Source organism: Mesoplodon bidens (assembly GCF_964165515.1).
Source record: "Mesoplodon bidens genome assembly, chromosome: 3".
Taxonomy (NCBI): Eukaryota; Metazoa; Chordata; class Mammalia; order Artiodactyla; family Ziphiidae; genus Mesoplodon; species Mesoplodon bidens.
This window is the reverse complement of record NC_138178.1, coordinates 92,473,826-92,488,840: the sequence shown is the minus strand read 5'-3', so window position 1 is coordinate 92,488,840 and position 15,015 is coordinate 92,473,826. Positions and strand designations below refer to the sequence as shown.

Sequence of the window (15,015 nt, the reverse complement as noted above, 5' to 3'; positions counted from 1 at the left end):
ACATGTCACGGGGCAACTAAGCCCGCATGCCACAACTACTGAGCATGCAGGCCACAACTAGAGAAGACCATGCACTGCAACGAGGAGGACGCATGACACAGCAGAGGATCCCACATGCCACAACGAAGACCCCATGTGCCGCAACTAAGACCCAATGCTGCCAAAAATAAAATAAATATTTTTTAAAATAAATAAAATAAAATTATTGCTTAAGGAAAAACATTAGTTCTATATTATAAAATTAATTTTCTTGGACTTCCCTGGTGGCACAGTCGTTAAGAATCCGCTTGCTAGGGGCTTCCCTGGTGGCGCAGTGGTTGAGAGTCTGCCTGCCAATGCAGGGGACATGGGTTTGAGCCCTGGTCTGGGAAGATCCCACATGCCACGGAGCAGCTGGGCCCGTGAGCCACAACTACTGAGCCTGCGCGTCTGGAGCCTGTCCTCCGCAACGAGAGGCCGCGACAGTGAGAGGCCCGCACACCGCGATGAAGAGTGGCCCCCGCTTGCCGCAGCTAGAGAAAGCCCTCGCACAGAAACGAAGACCCAACACAGCCATAAATAAATAAATAAATAGATAGATAGATAGATAGATAAATAAATAAATAAATAAGTTTATTTTTTAAAAAAAGAATCCGCCTGCCAATGAAGGGGACACAGGTTAGAGCCCTGCTCCAGGAAGATCCCACATGCTGTGGAGCAACTAAGCCCAAGCGCCACAACTACTGAGCCAGAGCTCTAGACCCCGAGAGCCACAACTACTGAGCCTGCATGCCACAACTACTGAAGCTCACGTGCCTAGAGCCCGTGCTCTGCAACAAGAGAAGCCACTGCAATGAGAAGCCCGCACACTGCAATGAAGAGTGGCTCCCGCTCACCGCAACTAGAGAAAGCCCGTACACGGCAACGAAGACCCAATGCAGCCAAAAATAGATAACTAAAATTAATTTTCTTAATGGTTTAACTCACATAACAAGGCTCTTGATTGAATAAATATCTACACCCCTCCAGTGTTGCAATACTTAAAAGTCTAGTCCTAATTTTATTATTAATATTCATGTCCAAGGAAATAAATTTATCAATAATTAATTTATTAATTGATTAGTGTGTGCTGTATTTTTTAAACTTCACAATTCCCAAAGGTAAATGGAATGCCACGGAGCACATCTTCTAATTAAATGTAAAAAACTACAAATTTAATAAGATAATTCAAATATATAAGAAACTATTTAAGTAATAAAACTTTACATCAAGGAAGTTGCAACATAAAACTATACTATTAATAACAATCAGAACACTTAAAAAGGCACGGATCCTTCTAACAAATTTTACTTACATCACAAGCGCACCACTCTTGGAACATCAGTAAAATATTCTTCAATTGCATCTGTATAGCAATGGCAGCCTCCCAGTCAGGATCCACTTCTATGTGTTGCCCAACCTGTCTTCTGATTTCTTCCATTCCCTACAAGAAAAGAGTGGTTAACATATACATATGGGCCCTCTTTCTTTGCTCTTCCACTGGCAAAATATAAAATCATCAGGATTTATATTCATGTATGCATAGTTTTTTAACATGGCTGTTACACTAGGTCAGAACGCACGGGTTCAAATCACAACTCTGTCACTTTCTAGCTGTATGACCCTGGTCAAATTATTTCTAAACGCAAGAGGGAAGGGATATGGGAACAGATGTATATGTATAACTGATTCACTTTGTTATAAAGCAGAAACTAGTACACCACTGTGAAGCAATTATACTCCAATAAAATTGTAAAAATAATAATAATAATAAATTTGTCAACAACAACAACAAAAAATTATTTCTAAGCTATGATTCCCTTATATGTAAAAGGGGGATAATAATAGTAACTACCTCATAAGATTGCTATGAGGCTCAAAAGAAATAATGCATGAAAGTGCTTACTACAGTTATCACATGGTAAGCATCAATAAACATTAATAGTAACAACTGCAGTTAACTAAGCTATTCAGAAAGATCTATTAAAGCAGAATCAGTGAGGCAGTGTTTAAATTTTACTTCTATTTTGTTAGATTTATCCTTCCTCAAATAAAAAACATAATTTGCTCAAAACAAAACAAAACATGAAAGATTGGGGTTAAGTTTTTTTTAATAAATTTATCTTACTGATGTACAAAAGAACTATCATACCTGCATACAGGTAAGAATCTTCAAAAAAGATCTAATGCCTTCAAGGAACTGCATTCTTAATCTTTCCGTCCACACTGTGGGCTTGCTGATCAGGATATACCTATCAGTTCAAGAGACAAAGAAACATTTCACTTTCCTATTTTGGGATAATTTTAAGGTTCTCAGGGCTATAGATAATGTTGATTCATCAAAATTATGAATTCTAATTTCTTACAATTCTAGGCAGTGCTAGAATTACACCAGCAAAATGTGAATGCTCTACCTATAAGAGGCAGATGTAAAAGCTAAGCCTGACTTCTCCACTCAAAAGTTAGTCTGATTAAGTGAATCTAGCCTGTCACAGCTGGACAACCACAGTGCAAATTTTCTATAACTGTTCATACCCTTCACCCAAAGGACCAGCTGAAAACCCTTCAGCCTCAAAATGCATGTCAAAACTACATGTGCATGATGTATGCTGTTTGTGCAAACTATTTCAAAATATTTTGTAAGTTATAAAATATTTTTGTGCACTAAAATGACACACTTTTCCCCCTAAAGCATGCAGTCATGAGAATTACAGTAGTTTGGCCTGAGGATTTCAATAACTTTGTTACTGCTGCTCAGTATGTAATGACTAAAGATTTGTACAACTTTGTGTGACTATTCTGCACTGGCTCCCAGAGCCATTCATTCCTGCTACCTGATTTCAGTACCATAGATATACTACTGCTGGTGGGTCAGGAAATTTGGAACAGACTTCCTACCTCCAGGCTTTCTTCACCCAGAACCCAGAAGAAGGATATAAGCACCTATGTCATCGTGGCTTATATATCAGATTGTATTTGTTTCATAAGATAAACAGACCCATTTTAGCCTATAATTTACAAGACCAATAAATACTTCTTTAGGCTGTAAAGTCAATGGCTGTTTTCATATCCATTGGGAACATGGTTTATCACAAAATAACTTCTCAGGAAGCAATCATTAACAATTATTAAAAAGTATTTTGCACTCAGTCAACCCAAATCAATTCCTATTACACACCAGGTATCAGAAACATAAACATGAACCAGACACCCTACCCTTGAGGTTCAAAGTGCAGATGGGAAAACATATATGTATACTGGACACTGTAATCCAATGTTAAGCTCCCAAAAAAAGGGCACAAAGGAAGTAATGTTGAACATAAAAGACAAGGCAAAAAGATGGAGGAAAAATTAGTTTTATTCGTAAAGATAGTAAGGATTGTGGTTTAATTTTCCCTTTCTTTAAATATCCATTAATACGTTGAAAGTTAAAATACAATCATCAGGGGCTTCCCTGGTGGCGCAGTGGTTGAGAGTCCGCCTGCCGATGCAGGGGACACGGGTTAGTGCCCTGGTCCAGGAGGATCCCACATGCCATGGAGCGGCTGGGGCCGTGAGCCATGGTCGCTAAGCCTGTGCGTCTGGAGCCTGTGCTCCGCAACGGGAGAGGCCACAACAGTGAGAGGCCCGCGTACCGCAAAAAATAATAATAATAAAAATAAAAATAAATACAATCATCAGGATTTTATCAAAGAAATAACTTTGAAATATACTAATTACATTCTAAATCTTTCTTTTAAAGTAAAAAAGACTAAAGTTTAAACTCTACCACAATGAACAAATGGCATCAAAGTTTGGCTGTTTTCTAGAGCACTGCTACTCAAAAGGTTGGTTCACAAACCAGAAGCATCAGCATCAACTGAATCTTTAGAAATGCAGGATCTACTGAGTAATAATCTGCATTTTAACAAGCTCCCATAATGATTTGCATTCATATTAATATTTGAGAAGCACTGATCTAGAGAAGAAAATTTACATTTCTAGTTTCACATAGTTCATGCCTGACCCCTGTAGGAGACCTAGGAAGCAAAGAAGATGTAAGAGATAGGAAGAAAGGAAAGAGTAAGGAAGGAAAGGAAAAGAAAAGCAGTCTGCAGATAAAAATAGGTGGTAAAAGCAGTGGAAGGAGAGGGTGGGACAGAGTAGGAGAGGAAGAGGGTGACTTGCATTGAGAATATGCTATACTTTTCAGAAAAAGGAAGGAACAAGTTAGAGTAATAAAAGGACAATATTCACTTAACAGAACCAAGGTTCAACTGCATCTCTTTTCTAAGTTTCATTTCCAAAATATCCCAACAGATACCTTCCATAGAGTGAGTGACAAATGAAACTAAATTAATACAGGTGTATTTATTTAGAATGAGAGAGGTAATAATCCCTTCCTTCTACTACACAGACCTCAGAGTACTGTGTTCATTTCTTGGCATATACCTTAAGTGGTATACAGTCAACTAAAACAGGTTCAGTAGCGAAGGACAATAATGTAGAAGGAATTTTAAATATGAAATGGGTATATTTAAAGAAAATGATGCAACTTAACGTAAAAAAGAGTTGTCAGATATGCCTGCTGTCTTCAAATACGTCAAGTTAAATGAGCACTGAGTTGTTCTGAATGGACAAAGGGTGAGCTAGAGCCACATAATGAAAGCTACAAAAAGACAGAGTTCAATATAAAATAAACTTTCTAAAAGTTGGAAGGGGCTACTCAAGGGTTAGACTGCACTGCTTTGAGAGAATGAAAATTTCCTGAGGCAGGCTGAACAGAGCTTCTGCTAAGACCAATAAACTTATTTCATGCTGAGGTACAGTCAGATAAGTAGTATATAAAGTGAGACTATGAAGAGCTACAAATTCTGGAAGAATCTGTACTTTATTCTAGAAACAGTTAAAAGGCATTAATTATTTGTGGTTATTTCTAACTGACTTAAAAGCAGGGCTTCAGGAAGAAGTGGTGAATGAGTAAGTATATGGGGAAATAATAAGAATGACTACAAAATTTCTACAATGAGAGACTGAGAAATGGGGCTCAGTAATTATTTGTTAAATGAAGGGTATATCCGATTGGTGTTTTAGGCCAGATTTCAGAGAAGGCTTTGTTGTTGTTTATGTAGTCTGTGAAGCTACATAATGTAGTGAAAGGAACATGAGTATTACAGATAAATAGCGTTAGGCTCAAATCCAAATTCTGCCACTTACTAGCTTTGTGACCTTAGGCAAATAATTATAATCTACAAATAAAGATATCACCTACCTTATGAGAATGTTGCAAGAATAAAATGAAGTAAAATAAGTAAAGCTTCTTAGCACACAGCAGTTACTAATAAATAACACAGGACCCTTGTGAGAGTGAATTACACGAGAAGTCTAACACAATATCTGCTACTCAGGTCCTCAAAAGACATTAATTTTCCCTTCTCCTTGTCATTAGAGATAGCTCTACTTATGTAAGGATGTAGGAGAGAAGTTGTGAGCATCAGAAGAGTGGGAAAACTTTAAAATTACCTTCCCAACCAGGGACCCTAAAGTTTTACCATAGGGGTAAGTATCTAGGGATGCATTAACTCTAAATTATTTACCACAGAGCATAATTATAGTCAGAGATCCACAAAATAAAATATGACAAAACAATGATGTGATCATGCACTTCTCTAGATAGAAAAATAACTCTGTTATAAGAATACTTCAGAATAATGAGAACCACAGAAAGAGATTTTTCCCATACAGTAGACCAAAGGAATGATAAATACACTGATTTAACACTAAATTTTAAGTACTGCCATTTGGAGTTTTTGTATATTTTTTGTTTGTTTTGCATAATGTAAATTATGCATAATTTGTGAATCACACTGGCTAAATGGTAATTCACTACTGAACTCATCACCATCTCAACTTGTACTGAAGATATGATAACATAACGATTTACTGAACTTTAAAGAAAGAATTACATGTCATAATCATATTTAGAAATTGCAGAATTTGAAAGGGTCTGGAAACATTTTTCTGAGTAATATCAAGGATCCAATGCATAGTTCCAGAAATCTGTCAAATGTATTTTTCTAACTAGACTAATCTATTTCTAGGTTGGTTTAGAAACTTGTTTCCAGCTCTCTATACTTTACATGGTCACTAGAAGAAGTGGACAAAATTAGAATGATTTTATTCACGTAGGGACTAGAATAAGTAATCATACATATCTTAGAGCTCTTTTTTTAATAGCGAACTAAATGAAACATATTTTGTCTTAATATATTCTTAAAATAATTGTTTAAATTTATGATTTATTGAATACTTTATACAGCATAATCCTTATAGTAGTCACCATCTATTTCTAAAAAAGTTAGAAATTTATTTCCTTTTAGGTCCAATGATCTCAAATGTGATCTATCATATGATTCCAACTTTAGTTTAAAAGGAAACTCCATTCTCTTCAGGGAGAAAAACTTAAGAAACCCCGGATGAATACCTGATCATATGTATGAAAAAGGGAGTTAAAAAAAATTCACATCAACAAGATCATCTGAAACTAAGCACTAAGAGACTATGCAAGAGGGGCAGAACCAAAATACCTGAGTGGAAGTGAGTGGAAGGCATGGTGACTATGATGGAGATTCATTTGGTGAGCCCAAGAGACCCTAAGTTCCTGTGAGAGGCCCTTCCTCAGTACCTTCTTTACTGACCTGATTTTAACTCTATAAGAAGCCTTCACTTAAAACATTTATTGACATCACAGTAACAGTTCTTTGTATTTGCCATCATTATAAAGATTCCAAGATAACCAAAAGGATCAGATGTTTATATATATAGGACAGAATAAACACAACTGTGTTTAAAAGGTACCCTCACCTTTTTACTCGAACAACTTACTTTAGATCACATATTACTGCATATACTCTTCCCAATTTGTCCTGGCTATAACCCTGGAAGTTGAATTTATTGTTCCTATCCAAGTACTCAGGCAAAACTTCCAGCAGAGTTTCAGTGATGACAGAGATAACATTTTGCTCTTCAATAAGATGTCGAGCCTGCAGAACATGTGAAGAATATTGTCTTTAGTATTAACTCATTATAGTATGGACTTTATTTATTTATTCATTTGGGTGGTAAATCATTTTGAACAAATGTTTGTTGAGCATCAAACACACCCCTTAGTCTCACAGGATAGCAATTTCTGAGAAATTATTTTCTAAAAGTAAAAATTCCCTACTCCTCAGCAACTAGAAAACACCTGTCTGAACACCCCAAGCCCATTACACAGGTTACACAGTACCTGTGTAACATTCATTTACATGAATGTTTACCACTGTTAATCACACAGTGAGCAAAGTAGAACAAACAGATATACTTCAGGCTTCTGTCATATATATTTTCTATTCTGACATCTCCCCCTTAATCGCAATCCAATTTCTCTTCCCCATTCTTTTCTCTGGCCTTTGAAAAGAGAAAGTAGGAACTTTCCAGAAGAAACAGGAAAAGTAGTAGGATAAAAAGGAAGCAGAATCCTCCACCCTCCTCCTCCCAGACCTATGCAGCTCCATCTCATGCAAATGCTCAACAGTTATATTCTCCTCCTGTTTTATCTTACTCTATTTCCCCACCCCTAACAACAACGATTAAAAAAAAACAACAACAACAACCTAAAGAACAAAAGAATAGCACAAAAAAATTTTTTTTGGTATTAAAAAGGCACTGTTCCTAAGTTACTCTAGACACTGAGAAACCATCCCTAGGTTTCACCTGCAGGAATGAGCACTTTCAGACCAAGGTAGTGCCATCACTCTCACTCCACAAATTACCTAGCCCTTGGGTATCATTAAAGCATTTTCACGTGCAGATACCACTGAAGCATTATTCAATTTTCCACGTGTAATAAGACCAGCATAGTGACTCAGAAGTTGTTTTAATTCAATTCAACACTAACTAAAATTCTTAAATAATAAAATAAATATTACTTAGAAAGATTGCCAAGACTAATCAATACATACCAAAGTAGGAACAGTAAACATCTGAACTGAGAGTGCAGTTATAGAGATACTTCTGTCATGATCATCACTGATATAGTCTTTCTGTAGCTGCTTATAATACTGGAAGATAAAACAATAAGTGGAGAAGCAATTATAAATAAGTACTGAAAACTTTTAAAATCCCAATTTTAACAGCTGCTACATTTGTTCCTATGTATAAGATGGCAAGTATTGTAACTCCTATTTATTAAGGGGAGATACTATGGTCAACAAAAATTTACTAGAAAGAGAATAACAAAAGACTGAATATGAATTCAGCTACCCAACCTAGCATAGTTGGATACTGAGAACTATTTTTAAAAAACACAACACACACACACACACACACACACACACACACACAGGTAAAAATCACAGAGGACTGCAAAGGTGCAGTATATACTTTCTCCAAACAGAATCTGGGGCAATCTTTAGCAGATTTTACCCCAATGGAATAGGGCAGGGACTATATTTAAAGTATTTAAAAGCTGATATGACCCAGAAAACCAACCATCAGATTCAACCCAGCCTCAAACAGAATGGATGCTGGCTGTACATAATTTCTTATATATACTGGTGCATACCAGCTGAAAATCAATCCTGATATCTTGGGAGAACAAAAATAATAATACATCCAGTCATGCATCAAGCATCTATTATATGTAAGCACAGTGTTAGATCCTTGACTGACATATTTAATTTCAACCATTAGAATTCATACAAAGTTTAAGAGGTAACCATGGTATACAGAAAAACATCATATAAGGAGGGAGAACTGCTGTTGTATACGGAAAAAACTTCATTTCAGATCACAGATATGGTCCAATATTCTATCTCTAATGAGTTTTAGAAGAATAGAGTTGATAATTTGAGTTGTCATCACCTTTAAAGAAACCAAATGCCTTAGTTGCTTTTAACAATCTACTTATAAAATCCAGGAAGTGCAGGTATCTTATCCCACAGTATCATTTGCCTATGACAATCACTGTTTCACTCTCTGCTTCCAATTCCATCCTGGGTCTACCTCTGTCCTAAGTTTTATAGAATTTCCTGCCACTCAAAATCAGAGTAAACTAACAAGTATTTACTGGATATCTCTGTATAAGGCAAAGCAGAAGGTTAAAGAAGTACATGTTCTCACTAGTCTAACTTGAGAAAGAGACAAAAAATATAACAATATAAGGGATATACAATAGATCAATAAAACAATATTAAAAAGCTATAAGATTTATCTTTATATTCTAGCCTCAAATAGTTAAGTATAACTCTTGCCCATCAGATATCTGCCTCCTTTTAGCATGTATATCTGTTCCTTTTCCCTGCTATGCCTTTCAGCTAGTCACTGCTCTTGTTATAATTTTACTAACAGACAAATGATGAGAAAAGATAAATGTATTCACGAATGTGATAACTTCCTACGCTTTTTCTAGGCAAACAATAGGTCATTTTCCACCTATCTCCTCTCTCAGACTACTGTTTCCATACTACCAAACATGAAAATAAATGAACTTTTTGACAGAGAAATGAACTATAAAATTAAATTCTTGCTTCACAATTATCCCCTTTGTTTCCATTATTTCACTTACAAAAATGTTTTTCTATTTCTATTTGTTGATATCTATTTATAAAGAGCAATTACCTTCACAAATTCCATAGCAAAGAATTTTTTGTATTCCATCTCCATAAAAAAACTGCTGAAGATCAATTCGTGAAGGATCTTACGGGCACCTATACATCATTTTTTGGGGAAGTGGGAGGAGTATCACCAAGGCAAAAAAAACATTCCAGCTATTAGTAGTGGCAGAATATTATAAAAATATTTCACATGCTAATAGACCTCAAGGACTCAAATGTTAGTGGCATTTATTGCATTAATATTTAATAGCTAGAATTTAAAATACATACATGTAATGCCTTTCCCCTCTTTTTCTGTACCCCTCTCACTCCTGTACCTTACTTCACCCTACTTCTCCCCCCTTTCTCCACTCCTTTTCATTCTGTTTCACTAAAGACTACTCTTACTCTGTACCTTCCCTTCTCCATCCTCTTTAACCTTTCTCTCACCTTTTACTTTTGGTTCTTCATTTAAATTTTAAAAATGAAAATTAACATAGCTTTTATAATGGCACTACTACATGAATGCATACATACTCTTTTTACTGGTTCTGACTAAATGAAAAGGCACTGTAATTAAAAGGCAATATCCCTGGGTTTTAACACAGAATACATACTGATTGGTTAACCTCACCTTCTAAGTATAATATCAAGTTCACTGATTTAATAAACAAAAGAGATTAAACTCCACTTTAAGGTCATAATATTCCTCTGCTTCATGGCAAGAAGCACAAGTAAAGATCTACCTACCTTTATAAAGCTTTGCATCCCAAAGCATTAACCTGCTTATGAGACAGGGATTCTCAGAGCCAGGTTCTTCTCTAAGGCATGCTTGGCAAAAGATCTGTCTGAAGTCACCTACAAACAAAAAAAGTCATATAATTTTTATTCTTAGAGTATTTTCTCCCAAAAGTTTCCTATATTACATTTCCTATAATAACATATGAAAAAACTAACAGTAATCATCCCACACTTGATGTCAAGAATTATTCTGTCAATATCAAAGAATCAAGAGCCAATGAAACATTATTCACAGCATCTGAAATGCAATCCTGAAAATAAGCAAAATGTATATAAAAAAAACCAAAAACCATTTTATTTTATACTCAATGACATTTTAAAATTTGTGGCTATTTAAAAAGACAATAGTTTATGAAAAATAAGAAAAATAGGCTATATGCTTACTTGAATAGCTCATAATTTTATTCATCCAGGACCCCAGACGCAAAGCAAATTTCTGATGAGCCATAACCTCAGAGTGTAATACTTCTACATGAAGCGGATGTTGAGAGACATTTTCTGAATGACTCTAGAAATGAAAGGAATATTAAAAACAAACTAGTTTTAAAATTTTTGATTTAACTAAGTAATCTACTCTTCAAAAAAAGAAATCATATAACTGTTGCAGTTCCAAATCTCTGGGTCTAAATGCTCCAATCTTATCTTTACTTAGGATGTCAAACCACTTCAACAATATAATTGTTTTACTTGGGCTCTTGTAATGTGCATTCCTCTTAAAATTCTCTTTTTGACTCTAATTCAGAAAATTACCTTTATATCTTCCTTTGCTTCCTGGCAAGCAGCAAAAGCACCTGCTTTCACAGCCCGACGGCCCTAATTATAGACAAACATGAGAATTAGGTAGTAGATTGACAATCCCAATCAATAAAGCCCAGAGACCTAATCAGCTCTTAACTATCAATCATTTGTTGACTGCCTAAAAGTCCTAAGACTGACAATACCTAGAAGATAAACATAAATGTTTAGCAGCTTTATGTAGCTTCAGAACTTTCAATACCACTAGTGGAGAGTTTCTATACTTTAGGATTCTAGATTTCCTGCTTGGCAAGAATGTCAATTATTTACTTATTGTAGTATATTCTATTTCTATCAGATAATAATAAGTTAGGTTTACTAAACTCCTATTATATGTCATAGATAGTTTTCATGAGTAAGCTTTAAATTCTTCATCATATGTTCCATAACACACTTGTGATCCATTAGTGGGTTAGAGGTATGGCCAGAATATTGATTCCTCAAGCCCTAGAATCACAATGCTAATTACTAGTGCCATGATGTTTCTTCCACCGTCTTACACTCCTCTTGAGGGTAGGGATTAGGTTAATGTTCCTTCTGCATACCCGAAGAACACATTTTGCTTTGGATGGCTATTAAATAAAAGCTGAGCCATGCTATCAATATTATTCTAAAAACAGTTTTAATAGATGATGTTAACTAACCAGCTTCTCATAATTCATGCATTTATTCATTCATTCAATAATTATAGAAACACACAGAGGTTGAGCTGACATTCTTAACTACTCTTTGCCAAGTATATTCAGTAACTTTCTAATTATTTAGAACAAAAGAGGAAAATTAGTCATCTTAAACTGTTAAACACACACAGAAAAATCAAGTTTCAACCAATTTACTTAGGCTATAAACAATAAATGAAGAGGATGGTTGTACCTAACACAATACTAAGGCACTTGGCAAGGGCCAGTCAACACCCAATTTCCAGGAAGCTGATGAAGACAGCATAATAATTCAAATGACACTCACGAACCTCTTTGTCTATGGCAGTGGTGTGCAACTGTGCCTCTGCGAGCTCACAGTCAAGAGCTCTTTGTAGACTGTATATGACATGGTCATATGAATGGTGTTCATCATTGAAAAGGACACAGTAGTAGCTATCATTTTTCTCTCTGTTTAAAAAAAAGATATATATTCAGACACTGCAACAAATAAACAAAGGAAAATACGAAACACAGGATAAAATAATATATGCCATGTGATGAAGCAGCACCATGTAGTTTCCTACGTATGGGAAAGTACCTCTGTAATACTAGTATAGGAGGTGATTTTAAGTGGTACGGTGCCATAAAATTTAAAAAGCCTGATAAAAGTATTACCTTTTCCATGTTTGTCCCCCAATTTTTCTAACTTTCAATTAAAATATTATTCTCAGTAAGTGGCAGTATGTCTTTAACACCATTCTTAAATCTTGCTAATCTCCCACTTTGACAAAAGGAGACAGGTCTCAGGCTCAGAACCTTGAAGCAGGCAACGATAGACAGATTTTATTAACATTTAGTTTTTATTTAACTTATTTTTGTTTTTACCTTCTATTTATTTTAAGTGATACTGGTTTTATAGCACATTTAAGTTTTTTAAAAAAAGGTATATAGATTTAAAATGCCAGAACTACCGTATGACTGAGAGGCCTTAGACAAATCACTTAAGCATTTAATCTTGCTGAGATTACAGTATCTTTTCCACCTCTAAGAAGAGTATAATATCTACATTTGAGAGTGGTGCGAGGATCTTATAAAATACGTGAAAAGAGCTGTCATGGGCTACACAAATATCAGAAGTTATTATCAGTTTTAAACAGTTTATAATAACCTTTCACTAAATACTCAATTGATCCTCATAACTCTAAGAGGCAGCTTTTCTCAGGCCTCTTATACCTTAGGAAATAGAGGCTCAAAAAGACTTCTCTATGGTCCCAAAGCCAATAAGCAGTGAGAATTAGAACTCAGATCTGTGAATTTGAAGTCCAGTGCGGTCTACATACATGACCACACTCAAGCAACCCACCCGTTTTAGACAGGTATATTGCTAGTATTCTGTTTACCAACACAAAGTTTCTTAAAGCATTTAACTGATGCTATCAACATATCTGAAATTAAAACCTTTGTGGACACAATCTCTGATGATCGTTATTTTTCCAAACAGTTTATGGCCCAGCAAAAGTCAAAACAATACATTTAATGTTTTTAAAAATTGAAATTCTTAATTCTCTCTCATAGAATAATACAAATACACCCAATAAACTAAAAAAACTATATTTAGATTTGTGAAACTCCTAATATTACTCAGGTAGAAAAATTCCTACAAGCCCCAAACTGTATTTCATATCAGGTCTAGAATTCTCTTTTGCATTTGTAAATTAAGAGCAAATATTACTGTCACTAAAAGACTTATGGTTGTTAGAAATTGCTGGGTTTTAGCTAAAAAAAAACTGTTAAGGGAATTCCCCCGTGGTGCAGTGGTTAAGAATACGCCTGCCAATGCAGGGGACACGGGTTCGAGCCCTGGTCCAGGAAGATCCCACATGCCACAGAGCAACTAAGCCCAGGCACCACAACTACTGGGGCTGCGCTCTAGAACCCACAAGCCACAACTACGGAGCTCGCAAGCCACAACTACTGAAGCCCATGCGTCTAGAGTCGCTGCTCCGCAACAAAGACAAGCCACCGCAATGACAAGCCCACACACCACAATGAAGAGCAGCCCCCGTGCACCTCAACGAAGAGCAGCCCCTGCTTGCCACAACAGGAGGAAGCCCGCGGGCAGCAACGAAGACCCAATACAGACAAAAATAAAAAATAAATAAACTTTTAAAAAAACAACTGTTGGGACTTCCCTGGTGGCGCAGTGGTTGAGAGTCCGCCTGTCGATGCAGGGGACACGGGTTCATGCCCTGGTCTGGGAAGATCCCACATGCCGCGGAGCAGCTGGGCCTGTGAGTCATGGCTGCTGAGCCTGCGTGACTGGAGCCTGTGCTCCGCAATGGGAGAGGCCAAAACAGTGAGAGGCCCGCACCCCGGAAAAACAAAAACAAAAACAAAAACAAACTGTTGAATCCTACACCTGAAATAATCCTAGATCCCAAAGCACAGGGCAAAGGGCTATCTCCTCATTCCTACCATCAAATATTAAAAAAAAAATTTTTTTAATTCATTAATTTATGTATTTTGGGCTGTGTTGCGTCCTTGGTGCAGTGTGCAGGCTTCTCGTTGCGTTGGCTTCGCTTGTTGCAGAGCACAGGCTCTAGGCACACGGGCTTCAGTAGTTGTGGCACATGGGCTCAATAGTTGTGGCTTGTGGGATCTAAAGTGCAGGCTCAGTAGTTGTGGCACACAGGCTTAGTTGCTCCATGGCATGTGGGATCTTCCTGGACCAGGGCTCAAACCCGTGTCCCCTGCATTGGCAGGCAGATTGTTAACCACTGCGCCACCAGGGAACCCCCATCAAAATATTTTCTTTTCTTTTTCTTTTCTTTTTTTTAAATTTAATTTTATTTATTTTTTTATGCAGCAGGTTCTTATTAGTCATCCTTTTTTTTTTTTTTTTTTAATTTTTTGGTACATGGGCCTCTCACTGTTGTGGCCTCTCCTGTTGCGGAACACAGGCTCCGAATGCACAGGCTCAACGGCCATGGCTCACAGGCCCAACCGCTCGGCGGCATGTGGAATCCTCCCAGACCGGGGCACGAACCCATGTCCCCTGCATCGGCAGGCGGACTCTCAACCACTGCGCCACCAGGGAAGCCCTAGTCATCCATTTTATACACATCAGTGTATACATGTCAATCCCA

The 15,015-nt window shown here is 36.6% G+C and overlaps 1 protein-coding gene across 2 annotated transcripts in view; it reads right to left on the bottom strand.

The window, feature by feature from the left end:
* The window catches only part of UBR1 (ubiquitin protein ligase E3 component n-recognin 1), a 159,926-nt gene that overhangs the window by 72,940 nt on the left and 71,971 nt on the right, over window positions 1–15,015 (bottom strand). For both annotated transcript variants that reach the window (XM_081229400.1, XM_081229401.1), the window contains exons 6-14: window positions 12,199–12,337; window positions 11,184–11,246; window positions 10,818–10,941; window positions 10,383–10,490; window positions 9,658–9,746; window positions 8,001–8,099; window positions 6,883–7,040; window positions 2,171–2,270; window positions 1,334–1,462 (exon numbers count right to left, since the gene is read on the bottom strand). In XM_081229400.1, the coding sequence (XP_081085526.1) occupies window positions 1,334–1,462; window positions 2,171–2,270; window positions 6,883–7,040; window positions 8,001–8,099; window positions 9,658–9,746; window positions 10,383–10,490; window positions 10,818–10,941; window positions 11,184–11,246; window positions 12,199–12,337 (1,009 nt within the window). The remainder of the gene's footprint in view (window positions 1–1,333; window positions 1,463–2,170; window positions 2,271–6,882; window positions 7,041–8,000; window positions 8,100–9,657; window positions 9,747–10,382; window positions 10,491–10,817; window positions 10,942–11,183; window positions 11,247–12,198; window positions 12,338–15,015) is intronic.